General features: G+C 37.0%; 1 protein-coding gene across 1 annotated transcript in view; it reads left to right on the top strand.

The window, feature by feature from the left end:
* The window catches only part of LOC146168183 (receptor-type tyrosine-protein phosphatase epsilon-like), a 110,167-nt gene extending 96,641 nt beyond the window's left edge, over positions 1-13,526 (top strand). The window contains exon 19 of the mRNA XM_083386186.1: positions 12,471-13,526. Coding sequence (XP_083242312.1) covers positions 12,471-12,650 — 180 coding nt within the window. The 3' untranslated portion in view covers positions 12,651-13,526. The remainder of the gene's footprint in view (positions 1-12,470) is intronic.
* The last annotated feature ends 1,829 nt before the right edge of the window (positions 13,527-15,355 follow it).

Below are 15,355 nucleotides of genomic sequence, written 5' to 3'. Positions count from 1 at the left end.
TATCGTCAAATTTAAATTTTGCGAAAAAGCGCATTAAAAACAACGCAAAGCTGTGGTAGATGTTCTTTGAATTGAAACGTCTGACATAAAACCTTTTTATACGCATAACTCAAGTCATCAACATAAAACTTCTAAGATGTAATTTTCAACTATTTCTCCCTTAAAAATCCTTGGTGTCGGGGTTTTATTGCTTAAAAGGTCAATTTTATTCGAACCTAGGTTTTCTGAAAACAAATACAACTAGGTGTGCAGAAAATGCACTTTGAGGGACATACATAACCCAAATATATGCTAAGCTAAGCAGATCATCAACACCGAACGCCAAAGAATACAATTTGCATTTTCCAAAAAGTCACCAAATGCCAGCCAAGCGCGTTATTCTACATTTTTACAATGTGCATCTTTTGTCATTTTACTAATATTTTGTTCCGTCAAGATTCCTATCGTTTTGCTTATCTCAGTAGTGAAAACTTTTTGTAAAGGAATGCTAAACATAGAACCCAACTTTTCTATTACTAGAGCAAAAATATTTTGTAAGGGGCGTAACGTTGGTTATATCAGCCACTTACAGTACCTTATAGGCAGGTGCGCCCACAGAAAATTTTCCAGGGGGGTTCATGAATTTCCAACTTAGGGAATTCTTCATTTTTCGTTATACGTTAATTAATAATGACGTCATAAAAGAGTGACAGTATAACGTCATAGAATGGTGATTGCAAGACGTTATAAGAAAACTGATCAGAAACAGCCAAATAAGTCCAGCAAAAGCGAGCACGTGCCTCGTCGACAATCCTGTCAAGCGCCAGCTGCGAAACCACAGTGTGCAATCGTTAACTTCAGGCGAAGAAACAAACCAAGACCGTGAAATATGTGTGATTAATTGTGGTAGAATCATACATAAAGGCCCACTATGTAAAACCACTACGAAAACGGTGGCGGTTTCAGGATATTTGATTTTAAGGTGAAATATTAGACGGCGCCTTTATGCCCAAAACACTGCCATGCGATAAAACAAAGAATATACGCGTGAAGCGCGACAAATAGTTGGTTTACATAAAGTTAAAGTTGGCAAAAAATATAGTTTGACCCCACATTGGCACGTGGGCCTTTACAAGTTGAGCCAATTTAATTTTTTTATTTCACACCAACTGTTAAAAGTGCAATGAATGTACGGCTATCACGCGGCCCCCAGTACATGATAACACTAGGCTTTTCAAAAGTAACTCGCGGCCCACTTAAAATGGCTCTGCGGCTCACAGTTTGCCGACCACTGTCTTAAAGTATGTTTAAAGAGCATAATTTTGCGTTAACTATCGTTACTTAAAAATGGATACTTTGAAACGCGCACGACCGTCACCATTACACCTCCTTTTAAGAATCTGCTTCAGTTAAACAAATGCCGATGTTACACCAACATCGGATATTAGCGCAGAAACCGAACAGCAAACAACATACTGCGCCTAACTCGACGTTTTTAGCGAGAAAAAAGAAATAAGTGTGGCTTAACGTTGTTAATTGTCGAATACACACTTGCTAATCAGTCAACCTAAACAAATAACGAAAGAGGAAAACTATCCAGGGTTTACGGTCGACCAAACAAAAGACGAAAAACGGCGTTTTGCGCTCGATTATGGTTTCGCATTAGATTAAGACGCGTGACCTAATTACTTTAAAAGCACACCGCTTCGAACAGTTTGTCAAACCATGACAAAACGAACAAAAATCGGGCTCCCCTTTGCCCCCCCCGTGGGGGGCGCCCATGCTTATAGGCTTATAGCCTCTTAGTAATGCAGTTGGTACCACGCCTGTTGTAGCAAAAATGATCTACTGAAGGTTGTTTAAGTTTTATTTCCGTTATGTATAAAAACTACATCAATCTCAACTTCTCAAGCAAGTGGTTTTAGTTTTATCCAGATACAAGCAGTTCTGACGTTTCTTTTGAAAAAACATGCATCTACAGTAAGGCTGTTTGAATCTGCCTGGAAAAAAGAATTGGTTTTGAACTTTCGATTTGTTCTTATTAACTCCATTTGATCTTCAGCTTTATCAGGGAGAATTCACGACCTTCATGAGGAGTAAGTGAAACACGCATTGGGGCATTATGTGGTATAGGTCTCCTTGCTTAAGATAAGTACACTTGTCCAACTTTTGCTTGTCGTTGGTCACTCAAATTTGAAAAGTATATGTAACAACATTACTCATTAAAATCTTGCATTACTGAACATTTATTCATTTTGATTTTTCTGCTGTAGTGCTACTAGAAGTTACATATACTCAGCTTAGATGCTGTTTTTACATCTGGAAATAAGCTACTTAGTTACACAAATCGTTGATAAAAGATCTTTTCTATATTATTTTTTTAGAGATATTAGCAAAAAACAGATAAAATGGTGTGTGAGTCACATTATAGTTTGATTATGTCACAGTGCGCAATTTGCCTATGTTAATAATACAGCAATAGACTGAAAAAATTAAAATGCAAATATTTCAAAAACCTGATGTACTAAAAAAAAAATGAGAACTTTTTCAGAATCAGTGCCGAAAACACATTAAGAATCAATCACATCTCCGTTTGAAATCTGCTGTTGATCAGTGATTAAAGCAACGTACAATATTTGGGTGAGGGGGGCCAAGTTTTACTATTTAAACCTACCGAAACCCGCATCCTAACCTAAATAATGTTCGATTTTGTGGATTCTAGACCAGCCCCTCTGTCACAAATTAGTATCTAACAAGTGTATGTAATATTCTTTCCTTATGCGTTAAACTTGATGTTTTGTTCGTGGCTAGCCGTTCGTGTTACGTCATAATGCCCCAAAAGTGGCGTGAAGTTTACTGCGTTAAAGCAGATCATTCTACATTAAACGTGGCAGTTAAAAAATGTGTGTTTTTATGTGCAAATGAAAGCTGAAAGCAAACTGAAAGTTAAAGGAAAGCGTTGAAGTAGTACCAAAATAGCGGGCACATTATTTGTATTCGTGACAGCCTTATTTTTAACAAACTAGATATACTTTAGAAGCCTAACCAGTGCAAAATTTTCTGTTCTTCCTTGTCAAACACTAGCAACTATACGTTTGACTTCGGAAATTCTCTACTTCAAACTTTTTTGTCGTAACCGTTAAAAATAATGAAACTTCTCGCTCGATTTCGACCGTCCGCGAAACGAACAGATTAAGCGGCAAACGGATTGAAAACCTCTCCTTTTGACTGATTAATAAACGAGATAACTTAATTCATTCCAGCGCCAAAACGAGAGAGAATGAACTAACGAAATAGATTTGAATCCGGCTTAAACATGCATATAAACGAGCTTAATGTCAAAATATCAACAACTCGCGTGCGATACAGTTTTGTGTGTTTGGTTTTGCACTGGCAACTATGTTATGTGAAAATTAAAGAGTGGTGTTAACTGTGTTAACAGACAAGAGATAAGTTTGTTTGATTTATTTTATTGCATGACATGGAATGCACTTACAAAAGTAACTTTAATGAGGTCCTTGTCCTTTCCTTCCTTGCTTAGCTCTGTAGTATTTGGATTATATTTAGACAGCTAAAAAGTAGAACATATGCTTTTGAATGATCTTCCAGAAGTCGGCTGCGATGTTCACTGAGAATAAAATTCATGTGCAAACATATTTGTTTACACAAATAAGTGGATCCAAATGCAGTAAGCAAAGCTATTGACATCTTCTGGAGACAGCTAGATTTATTCGGCAAAGATTCCTTGAATGCCAAAATGCTTGTTTGTTGTTTTCAATCGTTTCCAGTCATTTCCGCAATTTGACGAATTTCGATGTCCATAATGCGGATGCTTTGAAATCGATTAGCTGCATCTGGAAGTTTTTAAAGTGCATCCATTCAGTGTAGATAAGTTCAACTCTTCGCTGCACTCGGGCTTGATGAGAAAAGACAATAATGAACAAAAGTGTTAAAAATCTTTAAATCTATTGCAAAATTGAGACGTTAGATTCCTCATGTAGGCTACATAATCATATCAATTGCAACTATGCTGACTTAGTGATCCACTGAGAAAACCTTCAGGTATTTAAAGTAGCGAAAAGTATCAATTTAGATGCTCCTTGTGTAGACATCCAATTTATCTATCAATCCTTTCCATGTCTCAAAAAGATCCAAAACAGTTTGTTGTGGACACGAAAGATGCAGAATAAGTTCGATAAGGTGGGTGGTGATATCGGTAAGAAACATCACTTTTACGAGCGACTTTTTATCCTCCAGTTACGGGTAGACCTTACCTTGCCCTGCCGAAAAACCTTTATCTGGACTAGATATTCAACAAACCTTAACAGAACCTTAGAGTGACTTGATCACCTGACTCTGCAGTGCAAGGCACTGTTCATCTATTCAACTATGCACTGTTCATCTATTCAAGCAAATATCGAAATTGTCTGTGTGTTGTAGCAGAGCATGCGACAAGATAATTCACTATTTTCGTTACAGTTGAAATTGTTAAGTATTGCGCATTTTGAGCCATGTACTGTAGTCGTTTTGCACCCTGCGGCCTAATTACGTTATTCGCATTCTTGTGCTGATTGCTGATGGATTACAGTGCTATTGTGCTGCTATGCTAATTGATTTCTTTGCTACTTAAACCGTGGTTGGTTTCGTTTCATTGCCTATTGCTTCACTGCTCTGATCAAGAATACAACAGAAATGATGTCATTAACAGCTAAATTTGAATTCTTCGCGCAAAGGTTTTCTCTTTATGAATAATTCATTGCAATTTGATAACAGGATTCCCAATATTCAACAAAAGTAACAAATCCACAGTGTCTTCCTATAGCAGGTGCATAACGCCAAATTTCGTTGCTCATTTACATCTGCAGCCAGGTCCGTGATGCGTCTGTCTCTCCATTGTCCCGGGAGAAACCGACAAATCCTTGACCTCGAAATTATGTTGCTTTTGTTGGCTGAACCATCAAACAATACGCCGGTACAACCGAGAAAGGTCTTTTTTACAAACCCCGTTGTCACAAATTTAATTATTGTAGACCTTTTGTGCGGAACTAATGCGTTTGTCCGCGGAAACTGCTGTTCGAATCGGCTACCCGCCGACTTGGTTTTTCTAGGGGAATAGGTCTTTGTGTGAATTTCGCAGCTTCAGTTTTCCCAGCGCTGCGTGATATCTTTGTGTGCGATTTCGTTTTGGATTGCGTTGCGTTGCATCATGATTCGTCGGGTGGAAACCGAGAGAATCGGACCCATTTTGAGCACAGTTTGCAATCTTGTTGGTTAGAGACAAGCTGTAGCCTTATGCGAGCACTTGGTGTGCATGGTTATTTGCCGTATAAGTCATTCCTATCCTTAGCAGCTACTTTGGGGATTGTGTCCCGATCTAGTCTGCGACACCCGTCAAAGGTTATTTTACAAACCCCGCCAGTAAAGGGTTTCCCATATTTAGCAATGACCTCTGCCACTTTGTAGCCTACTTGCGATCATTAAATCGTCCTATGAATCACCATCTTAAAAATGCTGCTTTGTTTTTCGTAGCTAGATACTGCCCTTTTTAGTGATTCGATCTTCTCTGCATCGTCCTTCAAGGATTTCTCGTGCTTTGTTTCAAAATGTCGTTTTATGCTTGATGATCGGTGAACGACAACATTGTGCACACACAGCTCGGTCGTTTAAAGGAAATGCCGCGCTCGTTTCGCTCGCCGGGTGCGCCCGCACTTAAAATCGCTGACGAACCCTAGTTTAACTATTGGGGTTATCGCGTTTCCTCAAAGTAGTTTTGTTAGTAGTATGGATGACGACGTGTGTCTAAGTTAACATTCTGTGCGGCCCGCAAAGACCTTTCTGAGTTTGGTTTTGGCCCGCGACTAGAAAAAGGTTGCCGACCCCTGCTATAAAATATATCCACGTTCTTTTAATTCACAGTTCAGTGGTTTTAGGCAATCTTCCCATGGTTATGTTGTGAGAGGCGAAGCCGCATATTTTGGTGAACAGAATAGCCTAGTGTCAAATTCACAATCGTCAAAGTTTGGCCCATACACGTTAAATAGAGATATGGGAATAGAGACTTGTCAACATTTCTCTGTTAAGGTAGTACAATGTTCGTTAAAAGAAGGATAATGGAGTACGTATTTTTCTTTCAAAAGTGAAAAAAGGTTCTTCGCTTACTGCGATTGTTTACCTGGCAACGTTAAATAATACGATTACAAAGACATGAAACAGTCACACCAATTAAATTACACTAGATTTTTTAACACCATATTCAAAGCCATACTTTCATTCAAATGGTTGGTAAGGTACGATTAGATAGATTTTTTATTTTTTTTAAACCGCAACAACCAGAACGCAGTACAAAGTTAACAATAAATGGCGTTTTTTTGTTCCAGGATGCCGCAAAAGGCCGTAAGGTATTTCAAACCTTTTTTCATACCGTTTTCAAACTTTTTCATACCGCGACCCATTTTAACAGCCCAATGTAACTAACGACCCCCTTCCAAAAAATTTAATCCCAGCACATAGGCGTAGCCAGGGTGGCCATAGGGACCACGCCCCACACAAATGTACAAATATTGCACTTTCAGTAATTTGCTTTGTAGCATTTATGAGCAGTATCACAACTAAAAGTCGATCACGGGCATGACATACCTTTAATTGTAATGCAGTGTTACGTTACAAACCATGTAGTTATTGTTATTACGTTTGCTATACTTATTAATGTAGTTTTACTACTTTTTAGTCATTTTGCTTTTGCTCTTTTAATGTGTTTTAAGTATTGCGTCAGTCAGTTGTCAGCTGATGCTCGAAACGGTTTACTAGCATATTTATTTGTGTTCGATACGGCAGTTCATACAATGGCAAAAGCTAGTCCAAAAAATTCAAACTTTTTGCACCCCCAAAAAATTTTCGGCTGGCTACGCCACTGTCCCAGCATATATGTAATACATTTATGTACGCTCAACAGCTCAAAAAAGGCGCAACATGTATTTAAGTGCATATAACTTGTAAGATACTATATTTCATTCGTGACATCATGCCCAAATATTTCTGTGGTAATAAACGTTATTGTGAAGTAATAACTAGTCCTGTCGCAACACTTTATAGTTTTTATTGCAGTACAGCAAACAGTTGTTTAGCTTGTGATTTCTGTCTTGAGTCTGAGGATAAACATAGGGCAATATAAATAATTGCAACTTGGATAACAAGTTACAGTTTTCACTTTGTTGTTTAACAAATTGCGAGGACTAGTTTGTATAAGCTTTTCAGTAAACGTAAAGTGTGTACTGTTCCAAAAAAGGTTGACAAGCACTGCCGTAGGTTATCTCTGAACTCAAAAGTAAGCCTACACTGTTAAAACAATAGTCTGTCTCGCAACTTGCTTCCTGGCTGCTAACTGTTTGAACATTTAACGTTTATTCAACTGTTTGAACATCCACTATTATCATTACAATTAGTTTTTTATGCTAATTAATTGACATTCTCGTAAAAGTAATTGGTATTTAATTATCGTCTTCGCGACCCCCAGGTTGAAAACCACTGCTGTAGGCTAAGTTTACAGCCTTCTTATCTGGTGCAGGTGCACCGCTACTTCCGCAAATACCTCTATCTCGATTTTTTTTATATTTAAACATATCAGATTCACCTTGTTGATTTTTTTTCTTTTCACCAATTTCTGGATGGAGGTAAAAAATTATTATTGCCCTAAAGTTTAACCCAAATTAATCTAGTGGATCGCATAACATTCCCATAAAATACATTCAATTACCAGCAGCTATTCCTTTTAAACCCTATTATTTCATTTGTATTATCAACTCCGCATTTCCAGTATAATGCGAATAATCGTTACATCTAAAAACATCCCGTGATTATCGGTTAATGGCAGTCACATCAGTATTTGAAAAGAGTAATATATAACTGTCGCGAACACATTAATGTGCTCGCTATTTTGGAAATACTTCGACGCTTTTTAGCCTGTCTACCCAGAAGTGCTATCTATTTAGTTTAGCTTGGTTTCCCAGTTGCTCAACACCACGTGTTTTTTTTTTCATGTAGAATGAGTTGACCAGCTTTAAAGCAGGAAATAAACATCACGTCACTTGTTGGGCATTGTGACGTGCAATGTATATTGAGTGGACAGATTACTAGATTGTTTCAGTTTGAAATATGATGAATTGTTTTACATCTTACAATAGCATCGAATCGGGGCTTTCTGTCGCTTACTGATATTCTCAAAAGATCATGAATATTTAGCATTTGTACCTTTATGCTTGTTATTTTACAAAATTCATTAATGAAAACAATTACTCACAAATGTACGTAAAAGCGAAGAAAGTAAGGACCCTTCTAGCCAGCCTGGCTATAACTGCGTACCTTTCAAAGGTTACAAGTGAAAACCAAAACACATTTGGTTCTGCGATGCAGATCTCATCTCCTTTAAGATTACACATTACACAGTTCTACCTGAATTTTAGACTGCAGCAATGTAGGCTAAATTCAGTGGAAAGTTGTTTTTTTCAAGTGCCATCAACATCAGCAGACATTATCACAGCTCACTTTTTATAGAGTCAGTAAGCCCGTTTATATGCACGTTTAAGCCGGATTCGAATCTGTTTCGTTAATTCATTCTCTCTCGTTTTGGTGCTGGAATGAATTAAGTTCTCTCGTTTCTTAATCGGTCAAAAGGAGTGGTTTTCAATCCGTTCGCCGCTTAATCTGTGCGTTTCGCGGACGGCCGAAATCGTTTACGGAAGAATGACCTACTTTAACGCAGTAACATCACGCCACTTTTGGGGCATTATGACGTAACACGAACGGCTAGTCGTAAACAAAACAACAAGTTTAGCGCATAAGGAAAGAATATTACATACACTCGTTAGATACTGATTTGTGACAGAGGGGCTGGTCTAGAATCCACAAAGTCGAACATTATTTGGGTTAGGATGCGGGTTTGGGTAGGTTTAAATAGTAATACTTGGCCCACCCTCACCCAAATATTGTACATTGCTTTAATAATTATCAAAACGCTGTGGTAGGATTTTAGGCCAGCGCCAAATACAGTTTTCATTGGTCATGTTTGGTACATCTCATCACCTTCTTTTGTCCACTCTGCCTTGTATATAGCGTTGACCAGCACACATAAGCTTAACTTTCCTGCACTTATATTCTGTGTGCCAGGTAAACTGAAGCACTATACAGTCAAAAACATACTTCGGCAAACCAAACTCAAGTAATTCTTGTTTTTTTCAATTTTAGGTTTATAAAAACGAACAAGCAGCAATAGATTGCTACCGCAAGGAGTAGCCTAAGCCGAAAAATAGGTTGTGCGTCAGAGGTTTACTGGAATATTACGTAATAATGCATATCAGTGCAGTTTGTACACTCAAGCTGGCTTGAATTTCGCGCCATGTAATTACGACGCTAGAACGGATTACTTTTCAATCCGGATTGAACCTTAATCTAATCTGCCCGCGAAAGGTGCATATAAACGGGCTTACTTTTAAGCATGTAAATTGGAGCATGTATTTTTATTTTCTAAATCAATTTTGTGCTTCTAACTCGCCATGTTGATAATTAGTTCTAATGATTCCGAAAATGGAACAGAATTGCAGCCTCAAAAAGTTTTTTTCATGTCATTAAAAAAAAACTTTTGCAAGTTGATACCAAAAATATGTCGGCCGACGAATCAGCCAGAAAATCGAAGAAATTGGTGCAAAAAAAGTAATTAATTTTTTTTACAATAAAACCTTGTTTTTTGTTTGTACAAAAATCAAAGTACTTCTGTATTAAGATAAAAAGAAATACCTACCGGTATAGTTGTAATTCCAGGTAAGCTCGATTGCTGAATAGTGTGTAAAGCGATAAACATTTTAAATTCTCCAATCATTAATTGTTATACAGCATATATGTTGGTCGTCCTTTGACTATTTTTTGCTGATTGTGCCTGAAATGGGTTAACTAAATACTTCCCCATAATTGGATTCACACCGACTAGCCTGTGTGGAAGCAGCATTTAATCGGATGGCGTGTTATAAATTATATCGCATTTGTCTGCGTGACTGTAAATCATTTAATTGCTTGTCTTTGTGAACTAAAAGTTTACGTTTTGTCAAAACAAATTGCAAATAATGTGTGCTTATTTGAAATGAAATGACTAAATACCCAACGGCTAAGCACGTCAAAACATCTATTACGTAACGAAAACCAGTGACATATATCGTCAGGAAACCAATCACTAACGTAAAACCTTGTAGCTGCCACTGTTCGCATTACGTGATATTCAGGCAAATACGTAATCCCGGTACCATACTGCGTCCAACGTCAGTAAAATCTCGTTTGAAACTGAAATTGGTGACTATTAAAACGGCATCAAATGCGATGTTTTGCGAACTTTACCTAAATTTTACGTCAAGATGTTCTTAAACATAAAAGTAATTAATTATAATTAAGGCAATATACCTAATTTGATTTTTATTTCCACGCAGGTAATTACAAGTATGTAACCAAAAAGCAATGGTGAAACCACTCACAAACGTAAAAACTTTAAGCAGATACGTAATCACTGTACGTAATATTCAAGCAAATAATACCGGCATCAAACTCCGTCATATGTAAAAAAAATCCTTGAAAATAAAAATTGACTCGCAAAATCGTGAAGCGTTCCTTATAAAAAATAAAAAAAAATTGCTTAACCGTGACCGGTTTGCTAAGGCGCTCGCTTAAGATGCGCCACTTTGTCTCTTAGAAAGAGACTGTTTTTTTCTGTCTGGGAGCACAAACTTTCTTTCTATTTTACCCTCTCACCCGGCGACTTGCTTAAGAAACAGGCATATGAGCGGCGACGTTGCTCTACTGTCTCCCTAAAACGCGTGTCAGCGACCAAGCAGCGAAAATGTGAGATTGTGTGGTGATCGACCGACCGACCGGCAGACAAACTTTCAAATAAAGATTTTTGTTCCCTAATTTAAGACCCCTAAGACAGTGGTTCTTAACCTTTGGCAACCTGTCGAACCCCCATGTTATTCTGCAAGCTTTCGTCGAACCCCAAATTTTCGCCCGGATTTCAGAAATTTTGTTTTGGGTAAACTTGAAAGTTGTCATGGATGACTTTAATACAGGGGTCGGCAACCCCTAGCACGCGTGCCAATGTGGTTTTCAGTACAAAACCAAACATAAAGAAATGCTTGGCACATAAGTTGTTGATATTTTGACATTATTCATAAACTGGCACACTGCATATTTGCCGACCCCTGCTCTAACATGACGTCATATACATTTAATCTTAAAACACCTGTTGTTCTGTAAGTCGTGCGCTAATATGCAACTGAATCTGGGCATAATCAAATTATAAAGCATTTATATAGGTTGAATTGGCCAAACTTTTAATTTAAAGGCTTACATGACGCCTGCCCTTGGCACATAAAAGAGATTCAAATTTAGCTGGAAATAACAGCATTTATGTTTCAGAGGACGTTCTCGCCGAACCCCTGAAACAGCTTCGATCGAACCCTGGTTAAGAACCACTGCCTGGAAAAAATAATAATTTATGTTAAAAAAATTTGCTTGACAGCCTTGCCAAACAAAAATGAAAAGTAAAAAGTATTACTTAATTTTGAGCAACAATTTCTAAAATGGCTAACTCAAGATGCTTTACATTTTTTTTATTTTTTTTTGTATATCTTAAGTTGAAAATTCCGGGACAAATTGATTAACCGGGCGGGACACCGGGAAAAGGCCTTAAAATCGGTACTGTCCTGGCTAAGCCGGGACGTGTGGCAAGCCTAGACAAGTATTACATTCGCATGGGTTGATCTTAGGGTTACCAGACCATTCTTCTCCACTTAAATAAACTATATTTATTTTCTGTTTTAATAACGTAAATGCCAAAAAATCACCCTTCGCAAACTTTTTTCGGCTTTTGCTATGTTCTTGTCTATGTGTTGCATACATTTAATCAGCACAAGAGTGCGATGCATAGCCTACTATGGCATGTTACGCTGTATAACTCAGAACCCCATAATGTGTCATTGAAATTTTCTGCCGATTTAACCAAATAAAGGCTATACATTTTTTTATTATATATTTTTTTGCGTTGGTCCGAGTAAGAAAAGCAGACATGTGTACCCAATGATTCTCCCCCTTATATATTTCCCAATATCACAAAAAATTTCGCAAATTTTGATTACCTAGTTAATTGCCTAACAACGTACGATTTATATATTCGTTAGGTGAACACAGCATTTAACTTTAGATACGAGACCAAATAGAATTTAGGCCCTCAATATATCTTTACTCTTTAGTACGCATTGTTCAGGAATCAGGATATACTATTACAACATAAAATAAATTAAACTGCCATCCAAGTATAACTCCTGGGTATCCAACAGTTTAAAAATATTGGCTTTTGTGTAGATATTGGGCATTATTTCTCAAGGGACGCGAAAATATTGAAACTTAAATTCTTCGAAAACCAGTTATGAATGAATTTTTTCTTTGCATGAAAAAAGCTGAATACTTTGGATGTTGATTTTACAATTACCCCACACCATAAGATTGATGAAGCAGCAGGCTTGAGTCCAGTAAAGGTCAACACTGAATCCAATGTTGGCAATCTTAGCTGCACCACGGACAACAATTTAGAGGGTGGATCAACCTTATCAGCTCCTGATGGGATAAAAAGCATTTAAAAAAACGATTTAAAAGTCAACGTTTCCTTGTCGGTTCAACGTGACTTGATGACATGTCATCTACATAATATAAAGGTTAAATATAAATGGTAATGTCAAAATTGCTGGTAAAAGTAATATAAAAAATAATTAGCCTACCTTATATTGTTTAACAAAAATCAATAACCCCCTAGTTTTTACCCTTTATTTTGTATTACCAATTTCAAGTGACCCAATGTTGAAAATTTTTGTTGAAACGTATGAAATTCAAATCACTGTTATTTCGCATATATGCAACGTCAGTTTTATTGCACGTTATCGCCCGAATGTTATCACGGTTTGCGAGTCTCAATGTTTATCTGTTTGTCTTATTTTGTATACCACAAAATTTGGCGTGTAACGAAATGGCGGATCCAGAATATTTCTATGGGCCACATGAAAAACGTAAGGCCATAAACTGGTCGATCTTGTAAGATAGTGTATAATGTTTACAAGATAGATGCTCGCAAGGCATGATAAAAATAGATTTATTTTTATCATAAGAATAGATTTATTTTTATTTATATACGTTGGAAAGATATTTTTTTATCACTAAAGTTGGAAGAGACATTGACCTGTACAGAAATCTTGTAAAAAAATCGTTGAAGCGGAATGAATGGAAGAGGGGCATGTCCTCATAAATGGATCCGCCGCATTTTGTACATTACCTTTTCAATATGTTTAAATAGAGCATAAAAAATGTTTTCTAAAACACGGACAGTAAACATAAACATTATTTGTAACTTTTAGGTTGCGTTGCACTGAGTTAAAATTCATTACTCCACGGGTTCTTTGAGAACCCCTGTTCTACATGTTGCTTTGTAATGAGCTTTTTGACGTTTCACATAATAAACTAGAATTACTAGATGTATCTTTTTATCTCAAAAAAGAAATCAAGGTATTATTTAACCATTGAATACTACTGAAGCCGATAAAATTATGCTATATAAACTCATTTTGTTTTACGAGGAGTAATTATTTTGGGATATTTCTCCCTAAAATTCGCGATTTTGGTTGCAACGAATATGTAAGTAAGCTTAGGGCTACCATATTTTCAGCACCCAAAAAGAGGACATTTTTCTGCCTGCAAAACGAAAAATAGAATTAAACATAAGTAGAATTGTTACGTTTGAGAAAAACGTGCCATAAGTAATGCATTCATCTTCGAAATTAATACGTCCTTTTCTGAAACAAGGATATACTTATATAGGATATAGTTTTCCTCTGCGGCATTATAATTTATAGCTCATTTTGCTTTATAGTTGGTTTAAATTCAAAGGATAATAAATAAAAATGAACGCATCCGCTAAGAACCACCTGTATGCTATAGACCAGTGGTTCTGCAGGGCTAAACTGGTGGCGAAAGGGTCCATACGGTAGTAACGGTACAGCATAATAAAGTCTGTCCGTTACATTATTTCAGTTACGATTTACTGATTCAGTTAAGATCCCGTCTTGTTAGGCTTGAGTACACATCGCCTGGCCATAAAGGCATTTAGCATAGGCGTGTTAACGGGTAACGTCTCCGTGTTACTTGTTTACAGACACGGTCTTTACTTGTTTATAGACACGGTCAAATGTTTATCTGCGTTTGCGTCACGTCATAAAGTTGTTTGTGAGAACAAATAATAAGATTACCCCTACAAATTATCTATAGCAGCCATTAAAGATTTGTGCTTAAAATTGTGAACAACATAAACATGACAAAACAAAATCACGAGTTAAATTTGGCACATGTAGCAGCAAGATGAAAAATCTTCTGTTGGTGTTTCGAAGTTCAACAGGAACTGCTGTACATCTCGCTCTGTTGTTTGTCAAGTTCAGTCGTCCACAATCGTGCAATGCAATGGAAACCTTTGAAAAACAAAACAAAAGAAAGGCAGTTATTTGTTCAATTTTTTGTTGTTGTTCAATAGCACATTTCGTTTAAGTTAGTTTCAAACAAACGCAGTACATAAAAACACGTTTCTAAATTGCGGCCTTTTCACTATTGCTTTTAACAAAGGCAGGTATAATGGGCTTATCCCTAAATTCGTGTTTGGACTTGCACGAATTGAAGCATATGTGTCGCGCGTGGAGAAATCATTATGCTTTTTACGAGGAATTTGACGTCTCGTGTTTTTGTAATCTACTCATCTAGACGCGTTGTGCGTGCTTTGATTCAGACTTTCCTAACTAAAACCCAAAAACGTACCAAATGTTTAAAAGAATTTGGAAATTTAACACGAAATTGTTTCGTGCACAACAAAATAAAATCAATATTTACAAGTTTTAGCGCTGTAATTAAAACTTTAAACTACCGGTATATGCACATTTTTAACATTCATAGCTTTACGCTTAGCGTATTAGTCATGTTTCACAATATAAATGAACAGATCTTTCCATCGGCGGTAAACTTAAATTTTGAATATATATTTTGTAATGTAGATCGACATTCACCTTGTTTGCTTAGCAGTTTAAAAGTTTCAAAGACATCCAGCGGCGAACTGCGATTTGCATCGCTGCAGTGCCATTTCCTCCAATGTTGAATGGCGGCGCTTGTTCTCTTGTGAACATTTAGTTAGGTGCGCTCGTTGCAATTTGTTCGACAAATTATGAGGAAAGTTCGTTGCTCGTAGGCTGTCTCCTTCTGGTTGTTGGTTTTATTCGGATGAACGTTGCGGCTTAGTTCTGAAGTTGAAAGGTTC

The sequence above is a fragment of the Ascidiella aspersa genome, chromosome 1 (genome assembly GCF_963924565.1).
Source record: "Ascidiella aspersa chromosome 1, kaAscAspe10.2, whole genome shotgun sequence".
NCBI lineage: Eukaryota > Metazoa > Chordata > Ascidiacea > Phlebobranchia > Ascidiidae > Ascidiella > Ascidiella aspersa.
The sequence above is the reverse complement of the archived record's forward strand: the minus strand, read 5'-3'. Positions and strand labels throughout refer to the sequence as shown.